We start from the raw sequence: 16497 nt of genomic DNA, 5'->3' as shown, positions 1-16497 counted from the left end.
TCTAGCGATTCACATAGATTGACAATTTAAAAAAATGTTATGTTAGCATATATTGAATCGCAATTTGATTAAAAATCGAATCGTGACCCCAAGAACTGAATCGTGAGGTACCAAAATATTCCCACCCCTAATAGACGGTAAGTCTTAATTAGGGGGGTCAAACCCCCCCCCAAGCGCCCCCATGATTCGAACCCCCGACTCTAGAGCTCCGCTTTGTAGACTACGACTCAATACTTTTTTGCAACTTTGTAATGACTTTCTGCAGCCAGCGTTTCTAGAAATGAACGAGGGCAAAACCTTTTTTTAAACTGACTAAATGAAATTTAAGACCTCGGATGAAAATCTGTCCGTTTTAAGGCCTTAAATTTAAAGTTCAGAATTTTAGACTTTTTAAGATCCCGCGGGAACACTGTTTTAGTCTCCTTTAGTGTTTTCTGTCTGTTTTTATTTCATGCTGCTGCCTGTGTTGGCCAGGTCACCCTTGGACATGATGATTCAGCACAATAGCCCTCTCCTGGTTAAATAAAGGTTGTGACAGAAAAGAATGGGATCGGTTGTGGTATAACAGTTTAAAATATAACTTTATTAATTTACACTTTTACATTCAGTTCACAAGTCACAATGGCATATCGTCATTGGATTCCCATCAAACAGCCACTGCATGCCCGGTGTATCACTTGCTTGCAAATGCCATGATCTGCTCCTGTTATGAAGACAAAACAACATTAATCATCAGGGGCTCATTAACGCTTCAATAAGAATAGCCATGTCTCATCCATCCGTCCATGTTACAAAGCGGAGTGTGATTACAGCATGATGAACATGTCTTAGCCGTCTTTGTGAGTGGCACTACAAAACAGTATACAAGACCTTTAAAACAAGAGAACCACGTCTAATATGGAAAGAACATCAGCCCAAACCTGGGGGCCTGCAGAGAGAAATGCCTATTTCAACTGGTTAGGATAGCTTCGGTCTGAATCACTTTGTAGGGAATAAAGCCATTTCACATGAGCGGTCTGTAGTAAAAAGGGGGTGTGAAAACACAAACCGACGCTGTCGAACACAGCCTGGAGTCAGTGCTGCACTCCACCCACACATTCTCCGTAACACTACATTTGGGGGCTAAATTTAGCTGGCACAGAACAAGGTTCAGGACCATGGAAATTACAGGCCCAGTTGAAGGGAAAGGCCATGTAATCACAGGAGAGGGCGTGGTGGAGTCAGCCTGTGAGGCGGGGCCTGGCTCAGACAGGTTGCTCCAGATGGTTCCTGCTCCAGCAGGTGTCCCCGGGAGGGAGGTGGGACGCCCTGTGGTTCAGGAGGGAGTCAGGTGGCTGAGCGGTTAGGGAATCGGGCTAGTAATCAGAAGGTTGCCGGTTCGATTCCCGGCCGTGCAAAATGACGTTGTGTCCTTGGGCAAGGCACTTCACCCTACTTGCCTCGGGGGGGAATGTCCCTGTACTTACTGTAAGTCGCTCTGGATAAGAGCGTCTGCTAAATGACTAAATGTAAGGAGGCTGCGCCTTACAAACAGGTGTTCTGAGGAGCCGAGGGAGCTTACTTTGATAGGAGGCAGCATGTTGGTGGCCTGCAGACCAAACGTGCGTAACAGCACGGCAGGGGCCACGTTGGTGGAGTACAGGCGTTTCATGAGATCGATGGCAGCCATCATGGGCAGGTTGTGTCGCTGCCGTTCAGTCTCGTACTCCAGCAAGTGCTGCATGGCTCCTGCCAAGGAGGAGAAGCTGGGATTAAAGGCCAGCAAAGCATCCATCGCTCAAGGCTTGTGCGCATTCCTCATGTGTTTTCTGCATTCATTAAAAACACGAGGAGCTATTTTGACTTCAAAAAGACCCCTCAACAAGAAAAAGAAAAAAATCATAAAGATTCACATAACAGGATTTCCATTTTTATGAAAGCAAGCAATGCACATACAGTTCTTGGCAGAATTGACAGAAAAAACATCAAATAAACGTTTAGAGGAGGAAAAAACGTTTTCTTTTTATAATCAAGATCAACAGTGAGCGTCCAAGCCAGCCGGGGTGATGGAAAAAAGCTTAAGAGAAACCACTGGCTACTGCTGTTACGTTAGTGTTTGTGTGGGGGTCTGACTGACCCAGATCCTTCCCGTTAAAGGCTGCTTGGCTCAGAACCTGTGTGAGACAGGCCACATCCCCGAAGCCCATATTGGCTCCCTGGCCGGCCAGCGGGTGGACGCGGTGGGCTGCGTCGCTACAAAGACAAACAGAGACCCCAGGCCATGTCAAAACAGTTGGCCATCTTTACTCCACAGGAATTAGGATCAAAACAAGTATTTCCACTAAGTAACTTCAAATAGATATTCAGACCAATAACAGTCAACTCTGACCGGAAAATGTGCTTTGCATAAATTACTTTAACAGTGAGTAGTTTATATGGTTGATTTTACCGAATTGCAGTGAAACATTTACTAATCTTATCGTATGTAGACTTTGTAAAAAAAAGAAAAAAAAAGACGACTGCTGAATGAAGTGAACACGTTACCCGATGAGGGCCACCCTGTGTCGGATGTACTCTGCCGCATGGCCCATGCCGAGCGGGAACATCACCCGGCTCTTCGGCCCGATCCCGGCCACGCTGGGGGGCAACTGACGCGCTGAGCCCGCCGAGGGCATGAGCATCGTCAGGGCGCTGCGAAACAGCGAGCCAGCCGTCTCAACCAGCTCCGACTGGTTCTCATTACTCCACTGTCAGAGGGCAGCCGTCACAGGAAGCAGGGAGACAGAGGAGGAAGAGAAAACGAAACAACAAGATCAGGGGTACTGTTAGAGATAAAGCTCTACTGGGGCACAGGCACCTACTCAAATCCCTTTTTGTTTCTTCCAAGCTTGCTGCACATAATGCACTATAGAAACCCCCCTTGCTTAACCCACTATACAACAGCTGAGGGACATAGGTGTGATATCAGGTTTGCCAGGACATCAATAGTTAATGTGACCGCATGCCAATTCTTTTGCATTAATTTGAGCGAAATTACTGTTTTTTGAGCTTTTTGTAATATTGTTATTATGTTTGAGTCTAAATAAAATGATCGGTAGGCCTATTATTTAGAAAAGTCTTTAGTTTCTGCATGTTTTCTTAGCCCACCTCAATTCTGACTTGCCGACACCTGGACTTCTGCGTGCGCGCTGCAGTGGCTTTTATAGCACGCACCGAGGAGCGTGCGGACATGGAATTCTGCGGGCATGCATCAGCTTGTGTTTTTGGTTCAACTGCTTAGATTTGACAAGCATTGATTGGGATATTGCATTTCTGTTTTTCCGGGATTATCAATCTAAATTAATGCACTGACTAATAAAGTAAATTGTTAAAACTCAAATTTAAGATTTTTACTGGGGCACAGCAGATTTATACTGGGGCACGTGCCCCAGTAAAAAGGGTCTAGCAAGGCCCCTGGGTTAGCATGTGTGTTTTGGATGAAATTACCAAAGGGGTTAGTATGTGTATTTTGGATGAAATTAACAAAGGGAAAATTACCCAAGGGGTTAGTATGTGTGTTTTTGATGAAAGGGGTTAGTATGTGTTTTGGAAGAAATTAGCAAAGGGGTTAGCATGTGTGTTTTTGATGAAATTACCAAAGGGAAAATTAACAAAGGGGTTAGTATGTGTGTTTTGGAACAAATTACAAAAGGGGTTAGTATGTGTGTTTTTGATGAAATTAGCAAAGGGGTTAGTATGTGTGTTTTTGATGAAATTACCAAAGGGGTTAGTATGTGTATTTTGGATTAAATTAACAAAGGCAAAATTACATAAGGGGTTAGTATGTGTGTTTTGGAAGAAATTAGCAAAGGGGTTAGCATGTGTGTTTTTGATGAAATTACCAAAGGGAAAATTAACAAAGAGGTTAGTATGTGTGTTTTGGAACAAATTACCAAAGGGGTTAGTATGTGTATTTTGGATGAAATTAACAAAGGGAAAATTAGCAAAGGGGTTAGTATGTGTGTTTTTGATGAAATTAGCAAAGGGGTTAGTATGTGTGTTTTGGATGAAATTAGCAAAGGGGTTAGTATGTGTGTTTTGGAACAAACTAACAAAGGGGTTAGTATGTGTGTTTTTGATGAAATTAGCAAAGGGGTTAGTATGTGTGTTTTGGAAGAAATTAGCAAAGGGGTTAGCATGTGTGTTTTGGATGAAATTACCAAATGGAAATTAGCAAAGGGGTTAGTATGTGTGTTTGGGAAGAAATTAGCAAAGGGGTTAGCATGTGTGTTTTGGATGAAATTACCAAATGGAAATTAGCAAAGGGGTTAGTATGTGTGTTTTGGAAGAAATTAGCAAAGGGGTTAGCATGTGTGTTTTGGATGAAATTAACAAAGGGGTTAGTATGTGTGTTTTGGATGAAATTACCAAAAGTGAAATTAGCAAAGGGGTTAGTATGTGTGTTTTGGAAGAAATAACCATAGGGGTTAGTATTTGGAAGAAATTACCAAAGGGGAAATTAGATTTTACTGGGGCACAGATTTAAAAAGGGTCTAGCAACACCCCTGATCAAGATAAAGAGAGGGAGAGAAAGTGAAGGGGAGTTGGAGGAGAAGTCGAACTAGCGGAGAGCTAGCTAGTTTTGCTAGCAAGAGCGAAACTTGAGCTAAATGGCATAGTGAGGGTTCTTTGCCTCTGTGGTTTGGCAGCGCTGCAGAAGTCTGGCTAATTAAAAGAAGACGCTGGCCAGGCCGTCCAGTTTAAGTTGCTTTGTTTGAAAAACATTCCATGCAGTAATGGCCAACACTGACAGACCACTGGTTTAATTAGCAAACCAGGCCTGCGACCAAGCATGACTCAGGCCTGGTGACCCCATTGCTGCCCCAGTAAAAATAGCCAGCTTGGGAAAACGGCTTTTCTCTCAAGGCAGAGAGCAAGGTGTGCGCTGGGCACTGCTATTGTGTTTAACCAACAGAAGCCATCAGTGCCAAGTGCAGTGACTCTAATAATGAACGTCACATCCAGCTGTTGGTGTAATACAGATACAAACGTCTTAAATGGTGCTGATCCCTTTATAGCAATGACCTCGTCTAGTTGTCTGAGATTCTTAAAATGGAGGAAAACGACTTGTTTTTTGGTTTTATTGATGTGATTTGGGGAGCTGATGTCAGGGCAGACGGCGTGCTTACGAAGGCGGAGTTGATGGCGTCTACGAAGCTCTCCTCGTCCAGCCCCAGCAGCTCCTCCGCAAGGCGGTGACTCGTAGACCAAACCAGAGAGCTTGCCGTGTCCGACAGCTGCGGCCGGGAACACACACATGAGTCAGTACTGCACATTATTACTAATCATTAAGGTGAAAATGACTGGGTTAAACCCGGTCAAACCGCTACATGGTTCAAACAGTGCAAAGCTCACCGGTAGCATTGCAATGGGACCTGTCGGTAGAAACCTTTGCCAAGCAACAATATTCTCTGTGGGCTGAAAAAGACAAGAGAAAATACAGATATTGAATATCACTTTGAGAGAGAGAGAATGCTTCTTCACTGGACATCTGGGAGATGCTCTTCAGGGCAGCGGAGGTCAGTGTGCTGTGGAGGTTAGGGGTGCAGGTGGCTTGACAGGTACTGTGTAGTGTAGTAAGGTGCATTGACAGGTGCAGTATGGTGTGTTGACAGAGGTAGTACCTCTGACAGGTGCAGTACGGCCACCACAGCCGACTGGTCGTAGTTCCACTTGACTGTGGGAATCCCACACTCCCGCCTGACCATGGAGTTGGGTCCATCTGCCCCCACCTAGACAACACCCCGTAACCAGAGCAACCGGAATCAGAACGACCAACACAGATACTGACCCCTCCGCCCATCTGGGAGGCTGTGCGGGATTGAGTGTGTTTGACTGACCAGTAGTTTTGTCTGTAGTGTCTCCCCATTGGCCAGGGTGACCTGGACCCAGGGGATGGAGTCTTCCACCTGGTGGGATCTGGGCCAGGAGTACTTCACCACCTTGGTTCTGTAGTGGACCTTCACGTTATCTATCAGGGACACGAGACAAGAAGGTCATGAGAAAACTGGTAGCCATGTATTTTCCAGAGATGGCAAACGAACACACATCCTTCACTCAAGTAGAAGTACAGATACTCATGTTTAAAAAGACTCACAAAGAATTACAGGCCCTGACATACACTAAGTAAAAAGTAGTCATTACTACTACCTGTTTTAGTGTTTTATTAAAAGGTTGTCAGAAAAATTGTGAAGTACTGGATACCAGAAAAATCGACTTAAGTACAGTAACAAAGTATTTGTACAGTACCAAAAAATACTTTGTTACTTCCCATCTCTGGTCTTTTCCATGGTAATTGGCCACTTTAATCAATGCTTTGCTGCTTGTTCTCTCGCAAAAAAAAGGGAAAAAAAGAGAGGTTTGGCTGTGATTCTGGTCGTGGAAGATCTACAAACCACCTCGTAAAACACTGCTGGTTTTCCTCCCTGGCAGAGACCAGCAGCTGAAGTTCACATCGACAATCTTCTTAATGGTCTCGGCTCGCCGCACAGCTCTGACTAATAGTGTTTATCTACAAGCAGACCAGGCCACGCTCTGCACTCGCTGCCCGCGTGCTGACACTCCCACTTTACTGCGAATATCGGTGGCCAGTCATCTCGACCTTGAAAGGATCCAAAATGATGCTCGCTGTCGCTGACTTGAGAGTCTTTCCCGCCCGCAGATTGACTACTGGTTTTCTGAACACGAGCGACAAATATTGGCTTCGCAGTGATTGAAGAGCAGAGTTACGGCAAAACCATCTGGACGGTTGCACGCTTTTCATGTATTCCCTCGAAACGCGGAGCCCAAATGCAGAACACATCAAGCAGAGGACAAACGCGACGCATGAGGCAAAAAAAACGTGCAGCCACCGCAAGTGTAAATATGTTGAATAGCCTGGTTTATAAATATGTTCTTTTACAGTCTGACACATGGCGGAGCTAAGGTTTTCTTTGTGAAACCTCACAAAACTGTCTAATTTCAACAACAATTACAGCATTATACACGGTCAGCACTTAAGACCCAGTAGTGGCAGGAGCACTAGTCTGTTTTAAATAGGTCATTGGTCCACTGCACGTGTCCTGACAAGGCCGCTGGTCTCTGGAAGCCCGAGGAAATGTGGCGCTTGATTGAAATAGCAGGAAAAACATGGACAGTCCAAGAGCTGTTCTGGTTTTTAAAAACAGACACTGGGAAAACTACGGAGTAAACAGAGAACTGAGGGACAGGATGGAACAAATGCGGTGGCATTAGTTGCCAGCGGCCATTAAAAGGATGTCAATTAAATCAGGAAGCGTTCTAGGGACATTCACATCCATTTCTGGTACACAGGGAGATTCAGAGGTTTTCTTACCCTGGAGTCTCTCCAGCTGTTTAGTCAGTGCGGCCACAATGATGTCGTTCTCCACAATGTATGCCATCTCATCCTGCAGGTTCTCCTTATCGAAAGTAATCAGGGCATCTGAGCAGGCATCCCAAACCTAAATGAGAGAGTAATTATCCCAGCGGTCTACAACTCTGTCCTTAAACGCACCCCCCCCCGCTCTATATATAACATGCCAAAAAAGCACAGCCTCATTGAACTAAACACATCAAAGTTGTAGAGTTGGAGTCTGAGCTTGGCAAGGCCTCCGACAGCCTACAGGCTGGGATCTCTGAAGGTCACCAACACCCCTCTGGTTCCACGGTTGACTTAGAGAGCTTACTGAGGCAAAGGATGAACTGTCACTTGAGATGTGGATTTATGAATGTTTTGAACTATATCCAGTAGATTTACAACCGTGTTTTCTCGGAAGGGCCAATAATAAAAGTACATTTAGTGAACGTTACTGAATTTTTTTTAAATAATCATGTATCCTAAAAATGACATAGTTGACCAACAAATTGTCATGAGAGACTGAGATTGTCAGTTAGGACTGACAGATTATTCTCATTCAATAGTAACGTAATTACTTCACTACAATGTTGGCCATCGTACCCTTAAGTGGTGGGTTATGCCTGACTGAAAACCACTAATGGTGGTGGGTTTGCAACTGGTGATAAGTGGTTGGCTTGAGAGATTTAATGAAACCAAACCCAAAACGAGCTTTTTCGTATCTTTTGCTATGTGTTGCTATGTACTTATTGTTCTTGCAAGTTAAAAATGCCCCGTTCCTAAACGAGGACCTTTAACAAGTGTTTAGTTTTCCATCTCACAATCAAGACGCAGGGAAAGACCAGTGGAGAACGTCCGGCTAATGACTCAGAGGGAAACCTTTCCCCGTCGCTAAAATCGCCATTTTTACGTAGAATTTCAAACCCCTCAAGCAACTCTACAAGGACATAATGAAGGGGCGAGAGTTTCCTGAGTGAAAGGGATATTATTTCGGTTGACCTCAATGCATTCCTTCACTACCCCTTAGATACGCAGCTAACAAACAAGTCAGGGAGGTGGCAGCAGCAAGACCAGGGAAGGTATTGTGGGAGAGGTATATCACCATAATCACCGACGCCATTTAATGATGACATCTTTGGCTGGAGGTTAAACCCTGCGGTGGAGAATTTGGTTCCAACTGACCACATCTGAGAGGAGAGACCCAGCCTGCTACCAGGGCTGTGCGATGGGTCAAACTGCAGCAGACAACCACTCTCTCCTCCTGTTGCCTCTGCTTTTTCACATGAATCTTTATCATTGGTGGACACGACGGATGGGCTCCCAATTCGAAAACGTCATCAGGATTTACTCCTCATTTTGAACGTGCTCTTAAATAATAAACGCTTTGCCGCTGAGGCAGGAGCAAAGCCCAAACGTTGCAGCAAGCTGAGAGGATTTGGACCTCCTTTTTAAACGTGCCTCTTGTCCTTTGGGGTTTGTGGTGCCCTGGCATTCACTTGGCCTCTGAGGATGTATAAATTGCACAGAGGAATGAGCAAAATGTGTGTTTTAAACCACCAGTGGCTTTGCCTTTTCGTTGTGAACAATTACATGCCCTGGGGATATGGCATTGTACAGCATGCTCACTGGAGTAGATGATTGAGTGTATGCTAAATAGTAGGGCAGGTTCTCTTGTTTCTAAATTGCACACAAGAAACAACGTTTCTTCTGGCGAGTGAATGAGAGTAAGTACATGGCGGTAAGCTTAACAATCTAGAAATATCTTACTAAACTTTTTGTGGATTTTTTTTTTTTTTTTTTTTTTTCAAGGCTAACAGTCTTCTGTCCCAGAGTCAAAGCACATACCTGCATCTTCTGATAGGGCTTGCATCTCATGTTCACTATGCTGTCCCAGGCTCCAATACCTGTCAGGAAGAGCACAAATATGTTATCAGTTTTTAAAATAATTCATATTCAATTTTCGGGCTTCAATAAATTGATCATCTCTATCAGTTTACAATTTCAGTTGTTTAGAATTTTGTATTTGAAATGGGGGGGGGGGGGGATCCCTTCATGTCACCTCTTTCCTGTGAGGGGAGCGATATCAATATAACTCAAGGTGAATGAGACAGATATGATCCCAGCTAAGTACGAGTGACTAGATTAACACTGATCCCTGACCTATTTCCAGAGAAGCGTTTATACTCGTTAGAGTCACATCACAAATAGGCTTTAATGAAAGGCAGGACGCTGCGTTCCAAAATAAAAGATTTAGAACCTGCAATTGGATGGGATGTACTTTCCATACTAACGGTAAACACAATTGGACAGAATAAACAATAACAACAACACACTACCCAGCTGCATCTCTAAAACACTGTTGTGTTGTTTAACATTGTTAAACATTTTATAGTGAAGCGTTCATTCAGATGATTCCTTTCGGTGGATTTTCGGGGTTCAGTTTGTCACTGTTGACAGACAGCGAGAGGTGAGGAGATAGTAAGCTGACTGTACCACTGAGCAGGGTGGCAGAACCAGGGCTGATGGAGCTGACTCTGGTACTGTACGCCTCAGGAACCGTGTCCATCACTTTCTTATTTCCTGCTTCCAGCAACAGGATCTTCTTCCCCTCCAGATTTGGGTCCATGCCTGTCAAGAGCAATAAACAATTCAACCAACTGATTACTGCTGCTTTCAACCATGGGCCTACTGGTTATATATTTAAGAGAGAACTTTGTCTGTAGTAAAGAAAAAATGAAAGAACTTTGGTGTGACAGTTCAGCGTCTATAAAGAATGCGGTGAGGAGGTGTACCGTTTAGGCATCACTGGTGTGTCATGAGAAAACTAAATTAATTGCCTCCTACTGTGAATGCATGACTGTTAATTACAACTCACTTACTTAAACAACACAGAACTAAGCCACGCACAACTGTAAATTAGCAGTAAGGCCACAATTGCAACTTTAAGTTGTGGATGTTGTTGAGTCTGCATAAGTCATTTTGATAGCTCCTCCTTTAAGAGAGGGTAGAGGAGGGACATGAGGTAGCTACATTTAGAAAGTGTAGACAGTTGGAGAAACGTAGGGCTACGGTGTATTGGAATGAGTTTACAATGGAATAGGGGAACGCATCAAATGAACTCACCTAAAGAACACGCCATAGCGGTTCCAACCATCCCACCTCCAGATATAACAACGTCATATACCTCGCTCGATTCCTTTCCATTTTGGGCGCACGCAAGCCCCCGACTAATTATTTTAGCAGTTGACAGATGATTTGAAGAAACATGTCGCCATCCAATTCCATTAAATACCAATGTCGCTTTACTTAGACAATGCATTTTATCTCATACGGAGTTAATCACGGTTTGTTTAGGCCCTAAAGAAAATCCTATTACGAAATGTTTTTCAATGAGACAAAGCCGTTTCCCCTTGAATATGTCCTATTATCGCTGCAGTCCTTTTACGTTCTATAATCCAGCCATGTTGTTGTCATACATCGGCTAGGGTGAAACCAGTCTCAATAAGGAATCCAATTTCCGGAAACGTTTTTCAAAATAAAAAAAAGTTGCGAGAAGAAAAGTAGTTTTTTAAATTATATATTGTTTTACTATGACTCCAAACAATACCCCACTTTTAATAATAATGACATTACATTTTTATAACGGACATTTGAGAATGAAAAACGTATTTATTTTGTGAAAATATATAGACTTCAGCTCAGGCGCTGCTCTTACTTTGAAGGCGCATTCGTTAAACCGGAAATGCTATTGAGGACTATGAAGCTCGTTTCACCATCACGTATTTGACAGTGGGCACCTGAAAAAGGGTCCTTCCTTTAGTGATTGGCCAATCAGGAAAGCACAATAGTTTAATTTCTGATTCTGTCCGCTCTCTGGTGCTGTTATCAAAAGTCGGCGTATTGCATGGCCCTGTATACTTTTTTTTGTATGCAATTAGCAATGACATCGTTTAGAGGTCGCTCGTTTTCATCTCAAGCCGGTGAGACTGACATGTTTGCTCACTTGCTACCATAGCTATTATTGCGTTCATCTCGCATGGAGCAACGGTCGCTTCTTATGCGATGTTATTTACTTTGCACCATTATTGATGTTGGAATAGTTTAACTTAGTATTGGAATAAAAAATGTTTTGCTGCTGTGGATTGACGATTAACTCAAATAGACACGAAATGTTTGGGTGGAGATGGTGTTTGGTTTCCATGGCAACCCTCGCACAGGCTGTGTTCGAATGAGACCCTGTAAGAAGGGCGTGATGTTGAATTTGATGAAAGTCGTGCTTCACTTAAACTGTTGATAGATTAGGGCGGTAAAAAAACAAACAAAAAAAACATTACAACACACTGCGACACAGAGGCGGTAACTAATTATAATACATTTTCATTACTGGCCATAGGTGTTTGCTGTTTGTTTGGTATATAGCTGGGGCAAACGTCTGCTGGGATGCAAGAGCAGAGAAACATGGCAGATCTGCAGGCTTTCCTGGATGACGGCCTGAGATCAGAGGAGCTGCTCCGGCTTCGCCTGCAGTCCCTGAAGGAGGCCAACACACAGCAGTTGCTGGAGGCAGAGAAGAGGCAGAGAGAAGCTCTGGAGAAGAGGATTCAGCAGAACTCCAAGCTGTCTGCAGACACAGACGGGATATCTAGTGCTGAAAGACAACTCGAGGCGTTTTTCAACAGCCAGACCAGGTAGGTTACATAAAAAACTATGCACCCGTAAATATAAGTCTATAATTTGTCCTAATCGCAAATCACCACAGGCATAAACTGTATCGGTATTTGATTCTGTTGCTTTATCTTGCAAGATGGGCTGGACCGCGAACAACTAGATCTGACTTGACCTCTAATAAGGGATCAATCACAGGAACCTCCCAGCACATCAAGCACACAGAGAGATGCGTCACTGCCTCCACAGCCAACGTATCGACAACATCAGTCCCCCGGCAAGATCACCGGAGTCCTAAAGCCATCCACGTGGGACCACAGTGCGGCCGACCGCATGCAGAGACTACTAAACCGAGCAGAGAGGAGGAGGAGGAGGCTGAATGTCAGAGGAAGTTCACGGCTGCTCCTGTGCCCAGTCACGTGTTCCTGCCCCTTTACCAGGAGGTTGTGGAGGGGAGAGAGCAGGTGAGGAAACAGGGACTCGAGCAGAGAAGGAACTTCCTGGTTTCCATGCAGAAGCCCTTCAGCTTCATGGAGGTAGATGAGAGGAAGAGAGAGAAGCTTGTGGACACGTTTAGCGGTGTCACACAGGACCAGAAAGCCAAGGCTGTCTCGATCAGGAAACCAATACCCAAAGCAGTCATGGATCCTGCCATTTCTGAGCGTTTAAAAGGTGTGTAGATATCCTGCCCACTTTCCACTTTTCTAAATGTTTACACCTTTAAATAATCCCTTTTGGACTGTATTTGTTTAATTATCTATTTGTCTATTTGTTTATTATCTCTGTTTGTTTCGTAGCGGAAGAGCTGAACAGGAAGGTCCGTATCCAGGCTAGGGCCCAGGAAACACTAAGGAAGTCCTTGTGTCCTCTACAGACCCAGATCGCCTCCAACACTACCCAGCTTCGCAGCTCCCAGCGCACCAAGAGGGAGATCCTGGCCTTCCTGGATGAGAAGCCAAGCTTCCGTCCCAGAACCAACTCCCAGGTCCCGGATTTTGACAGGCTGCACAAGGCCTTCCAGAAAGAGGCCCTGAGGAGTGCAGAGAGGAGAGAGGTGACCAGGTGCCAGCCTTTCCACCTGCGGACATCCACCCTGCCCACACGACCCAGTAAGGCCAGCCAGGAAAACACTCAGGTATACCGTTACAGATGATCCAGTATCACAATATCTAGAATAAGAGTCCTTGTTGATGATGTCACTTTTTTATCAATGGTATTTGATGCCCTGCTGTATGTTTCTCTTCAGGAGCCCATAGTCAGTGTTCGTTTAAAGAGAAGTCATTCGTTCGGCGGTGTGACTTCCCTTTCCACTGACACCCTCCCCACATACATCACCGATGCTGCTAGACAACGCTGCCTGGCTATTAGGTGAGAGAGAAACACACACATGCTTATCTTCATCCTGGGGCAGATGAGAGAGAAACACACACATGCTTATCTTCATCCTGGGGCAGATGAGAGAGAAACACACACATGCTTATCTTCATCCTGGGGCAGATGAGAGAGAAACACACACATGCTTATCTTCATCCTGGGGCAGATGAGAGAGAAACACACACATGCTTATCTTCATCCTGGGGCAGATGAGAGAGAAACACACACATGCTTATCTTCATCCTGGGGCAGATGAGAGAGAAACACACACATGCTTATCTTCATCCTGGGGCAGATGAGAGAGAAACACACACATGCTTATCTTCATCCTGGGGCAGATGAGAGAGAAACACACACATGCTTATCTTCATCCTGGGGCAGATGAGAGAGAAACACACACATGCTTATCTTCATCCTGGGGCAGATGAGAGAGAAACACACACACGCTTATCTTCATCCTGGGGCAGATGAGAGAGAAACACACACATGCTTATCTTCATCCTGGGGCAGATGTTTCCGTTCTTAACGTTGGCTATCTCTGCTCTCTCCCTGGTTCTGCTCTCTCCCTGGTTCTGCTCTCTCCCTGGTTTTGCTCTCTCCCTGGTTCAACAGAAAGTCGATGGAGCAAATTGACAGCCAGAAGCAGGAGAGCGCAGAATGGATGAGGAGGCACGAGATGCGGTCTCAGGCACTGAAGAAGACGGTTAGCATGCGGGCCAAGGTCATGGACCCCCACAGCAGCCTGAAAGATGTGTACCATGAGAAGCTGAAGCAGCACAAGTGAACACCACACAGACATAGCGCCCCTTTACAAGTCACCAACCTCACAAAACATCCAGGTAGAACTGACACTGGCTATATCTGTCACATGCAGGGAGGCCGACCAGCAAAGGGCGAGAGAATACAAGAAGGAGCTCCGGAACATGAAGGCAAGAATCACGGTGCGTCCATACCTGTTTGAACAGGTGACGCAGGTAAACTGTACCTTCTTGCTCTGATATGAAATGTTGCCTGGCTGACCGACGTTTGACCTTCCCTTATCATACCCTTTTAATCACACTGATTCAATCGACTGTCCACCTTTCCAGAGAAACGCCAAGGCGGACGTGGAGCGCCGGTACAGAGACAAGCTGAAGGAGGCCGGAGTAAATGAACATTTTGTTGCGACAATGGGAAGAGAGGAAGTGACATCACTAAAATCTGACAAGGAAGAGGATGCTGATGACCAAAGTGTAGCAAGCGACACCCAGTCAAGGTAGGCACAGCTAGAAAGAGTAAACAGTTTTCCCTAAACATATGGTTCAGGGGTACAATATATGCATAAACACTGCAGTTAAATTATGTATAGCGCTGACTTTGAAAAGTCAAGGATGCCTTGTGGTTTGGTCATATATATACAATGTTATATTACATAATACTTTGGGACTCTGTGATGAAGCCTTTGGTGAAGAGCAGACAGACACTGAAGCCAAGGAAAAGTCTGATGTAATTACATTACAGACATTTCTTAACCAGACATGTCTGATTTAGGGAAGCCGGAGTCAGCGACGGGGAGAAAATTAAAGAGGAAGAGGAAGAGAGCGTGAAAACCAATGAAGAAAAAAGCATCTAAAAGGTACAAGTGGCATTTACATGTGCACATAAAAAAAAAATACTGTCTTCAAAAATAACTTAAAAAATAAAATAGAACGGAGCTATCTCTCACAACCATTCAGCGGAGTCTGGCTGTGAATTCAGAAAATGTCAAAAACGGATGATTTGTAAATCAAGGTTATTTGAGAAGGTTTACAGAAGTGTTTGTGTTTATTTTGAAATAAAAGATTTAAACGTTTGGTTTTTACAGTGGGGATTATGTATGAAAGTAGTTGAAATTAAAATGTTTGTCTGCATAATTCTTTCAAACTCATTAAAACCGAGTCAAATTTACGTTCTTTTTTTAATGATAAATCATTTGACAGACGAAGACAGAGAAAAATGAATACTTGGTTAACCGGAAAATAAAATCTTGATACCATATGTCTTTCAGTTTTCTCAAATGTATATTTTAGTTCTACATGCAGCTGTGATGTTGAGGGATGGTGCAGTATTGGGCCTCTGGGGATTTAACAAGATAAACATGATGGTGGTGAGTTCCCAAAGCCTTTGACTGGTGTTGCTGTAGTAAAACCATCACATGACATAAAGTAACTGTATTTCATTTAGCTCTGCTTGAGCAATCCAATAAATATGTTGTCAGTGGACAGGTTCTATAAGGACAGGAAACATCTTAAATGGAAGTATTTTAGTGTGTACTTGCTGTAAATTTACATTACATTTACATTTAGTCATTTAGCAGATGCTCTTATCCAGAGCGACTTACAGTAAGTACAGGGACATTCTCCCCGAGGCAAGTAGGGTGAAGTGCCTTGCCCATGGACACAACGTCAGTTGGCATGACCGGGAATCGAACTGGCAACCTTCGGATTACTAGCCCGGTTCCCTCACCGCTCAGCCACCTGACTCCCGAATCTTAAATGGAAGTCTTTTAGGTGCTTTGGTTAAAGTCTGTCTATTTCAAGAGCAACAGGGCCAGTTAAGTAAACAGGCTCAGCCATTCGTCTGCCATCATAGAGACCATGTCACTGTTCAGCTCTCAACCCGGGCCCACATCAATGAGATTTTACTCTGGCCTGCTTTTCAAGTTTTCTCTTACTGCCGGGAATTTTAGGGAATTCTTTCCAACCAGAGGAAAGCCTTCTGAATGCGCATCTGAGGAAAATCATCTTAAACTGGATCCTTAAACTCGCTGGACTTGACACAACCAGTTATAACAGACGTGCAGCAGGTTGGCCACAATGCCAAAGCCATACATTACCCTGCTGTCACCATGGAAACCAGTCTTTTGCGGTCTGTGGTTGGGCACCAGCACAGAACCGAGGGGCTTCTCAGTTTACAGTGAAGGCTTGTATGGAGGGTGAGATCAGATCAGCCTCAGATTAGGAAAGATGCGCTGAAATCTAATCTCTCACCTCTGCTGTGTGATGGTATTTTCTCTGCCTCAAGAAATCAGATGCCAGAGTGAGTACAGATGCAGCCTGTCATCCTGC

General features: G+C 44.4%; 2 protein-coding genes across 3 annotated transcripts; one reads left to right on the top strand and one right to left on the bottom strand.

Moving 5' to 3' along the window:
• Positions 1–562: 562 nt before the first annotated feature.
• coq6 (coenzyme Q6 monooxygenase) lies at positions 563–10871 on the bottom strand. The gene is made up of 12 exons (XM_062470000.1): positions 10496–10871; positions 9866–10000; positions 9218–9276; positions 7352–7478; positions 5859–5989; positions 5643–5750; positions 5374–5436; positions 5148–5255; positions 2524–2726; positions 2117–2232; positions 1562–1728; positions 563–703 (listed from the first exon to the last, which is right to left on the bottom strand). The coding sequence occupies exons 1-12, from the start codon at positions 10689–10691 to the stop codon at positions 674–676; spliced, it is 1443 nt and encodes a 480-aa protein (XP_062325984.1). The 5' UTR covers positions 10692–10871; the 3' UTR covers positions 563–673.
• Positions 10872–11272: 401 nt separating this feature from the next.
• Positions 11273–15465, top strand: fam161b (FAM161 centrosomal protein B). 2 transcript variants are annotated; one of them, XM_062469971.1, is made up of 9 exons: positions 11273–11352; positions 11766–12060; positions 12177–12709; positions 12835–13172; positions 13284–13405; positions 14024–14191; positions 14286–14385; positions 14500–14666; positions 14942–15243. In XM_062469971.1, the coding sequence occupies exons 2-9, from the start codon at positions 11813–11815 to the stop codon at positions 15021–15023; spliced, it is 1758 nt and encodes a 585-aa protein (XP_062325955.1). In that variant the 5' UTR covers positions 11273–11352; positions 11766–11812; the 3' UTR covers positions 15024–15243. The 2 variants fall into 2 exon arrangements, with proteins under 2 accessions (XP_062325955.1, XP_062325956.1); XM_062469972.1 differs by lacking the exon at positions 11273–11352 and adding an exon at positions 15438–15465 and having other exon boundaries at positions 11447–12060; positions 14942–15026.
• Positions 15466–16497: the final 1032 nt, after the last annotated feature.

The sequence above is a fragment of the Osmerus eperlanus genome, chromosome 9 (genome assembly GCF_963692335.1).
Source record: "Osmerus eperlanus chromosome 9, fOsmEpe2.1, whole genome shotgun sequence".
In the NCBI taxonomy this organism is placed as follows: Eukaryota; Metazoa; Chordata; class Actinopteri; order Osmeriformes; family Osmeridae; genus Osmerus; species Osmerus eperlanus.
Note: the sequence above shows the minus strand (reverse complement) of the source record. Positions and strands in the feature narration are given on the sequence as shown.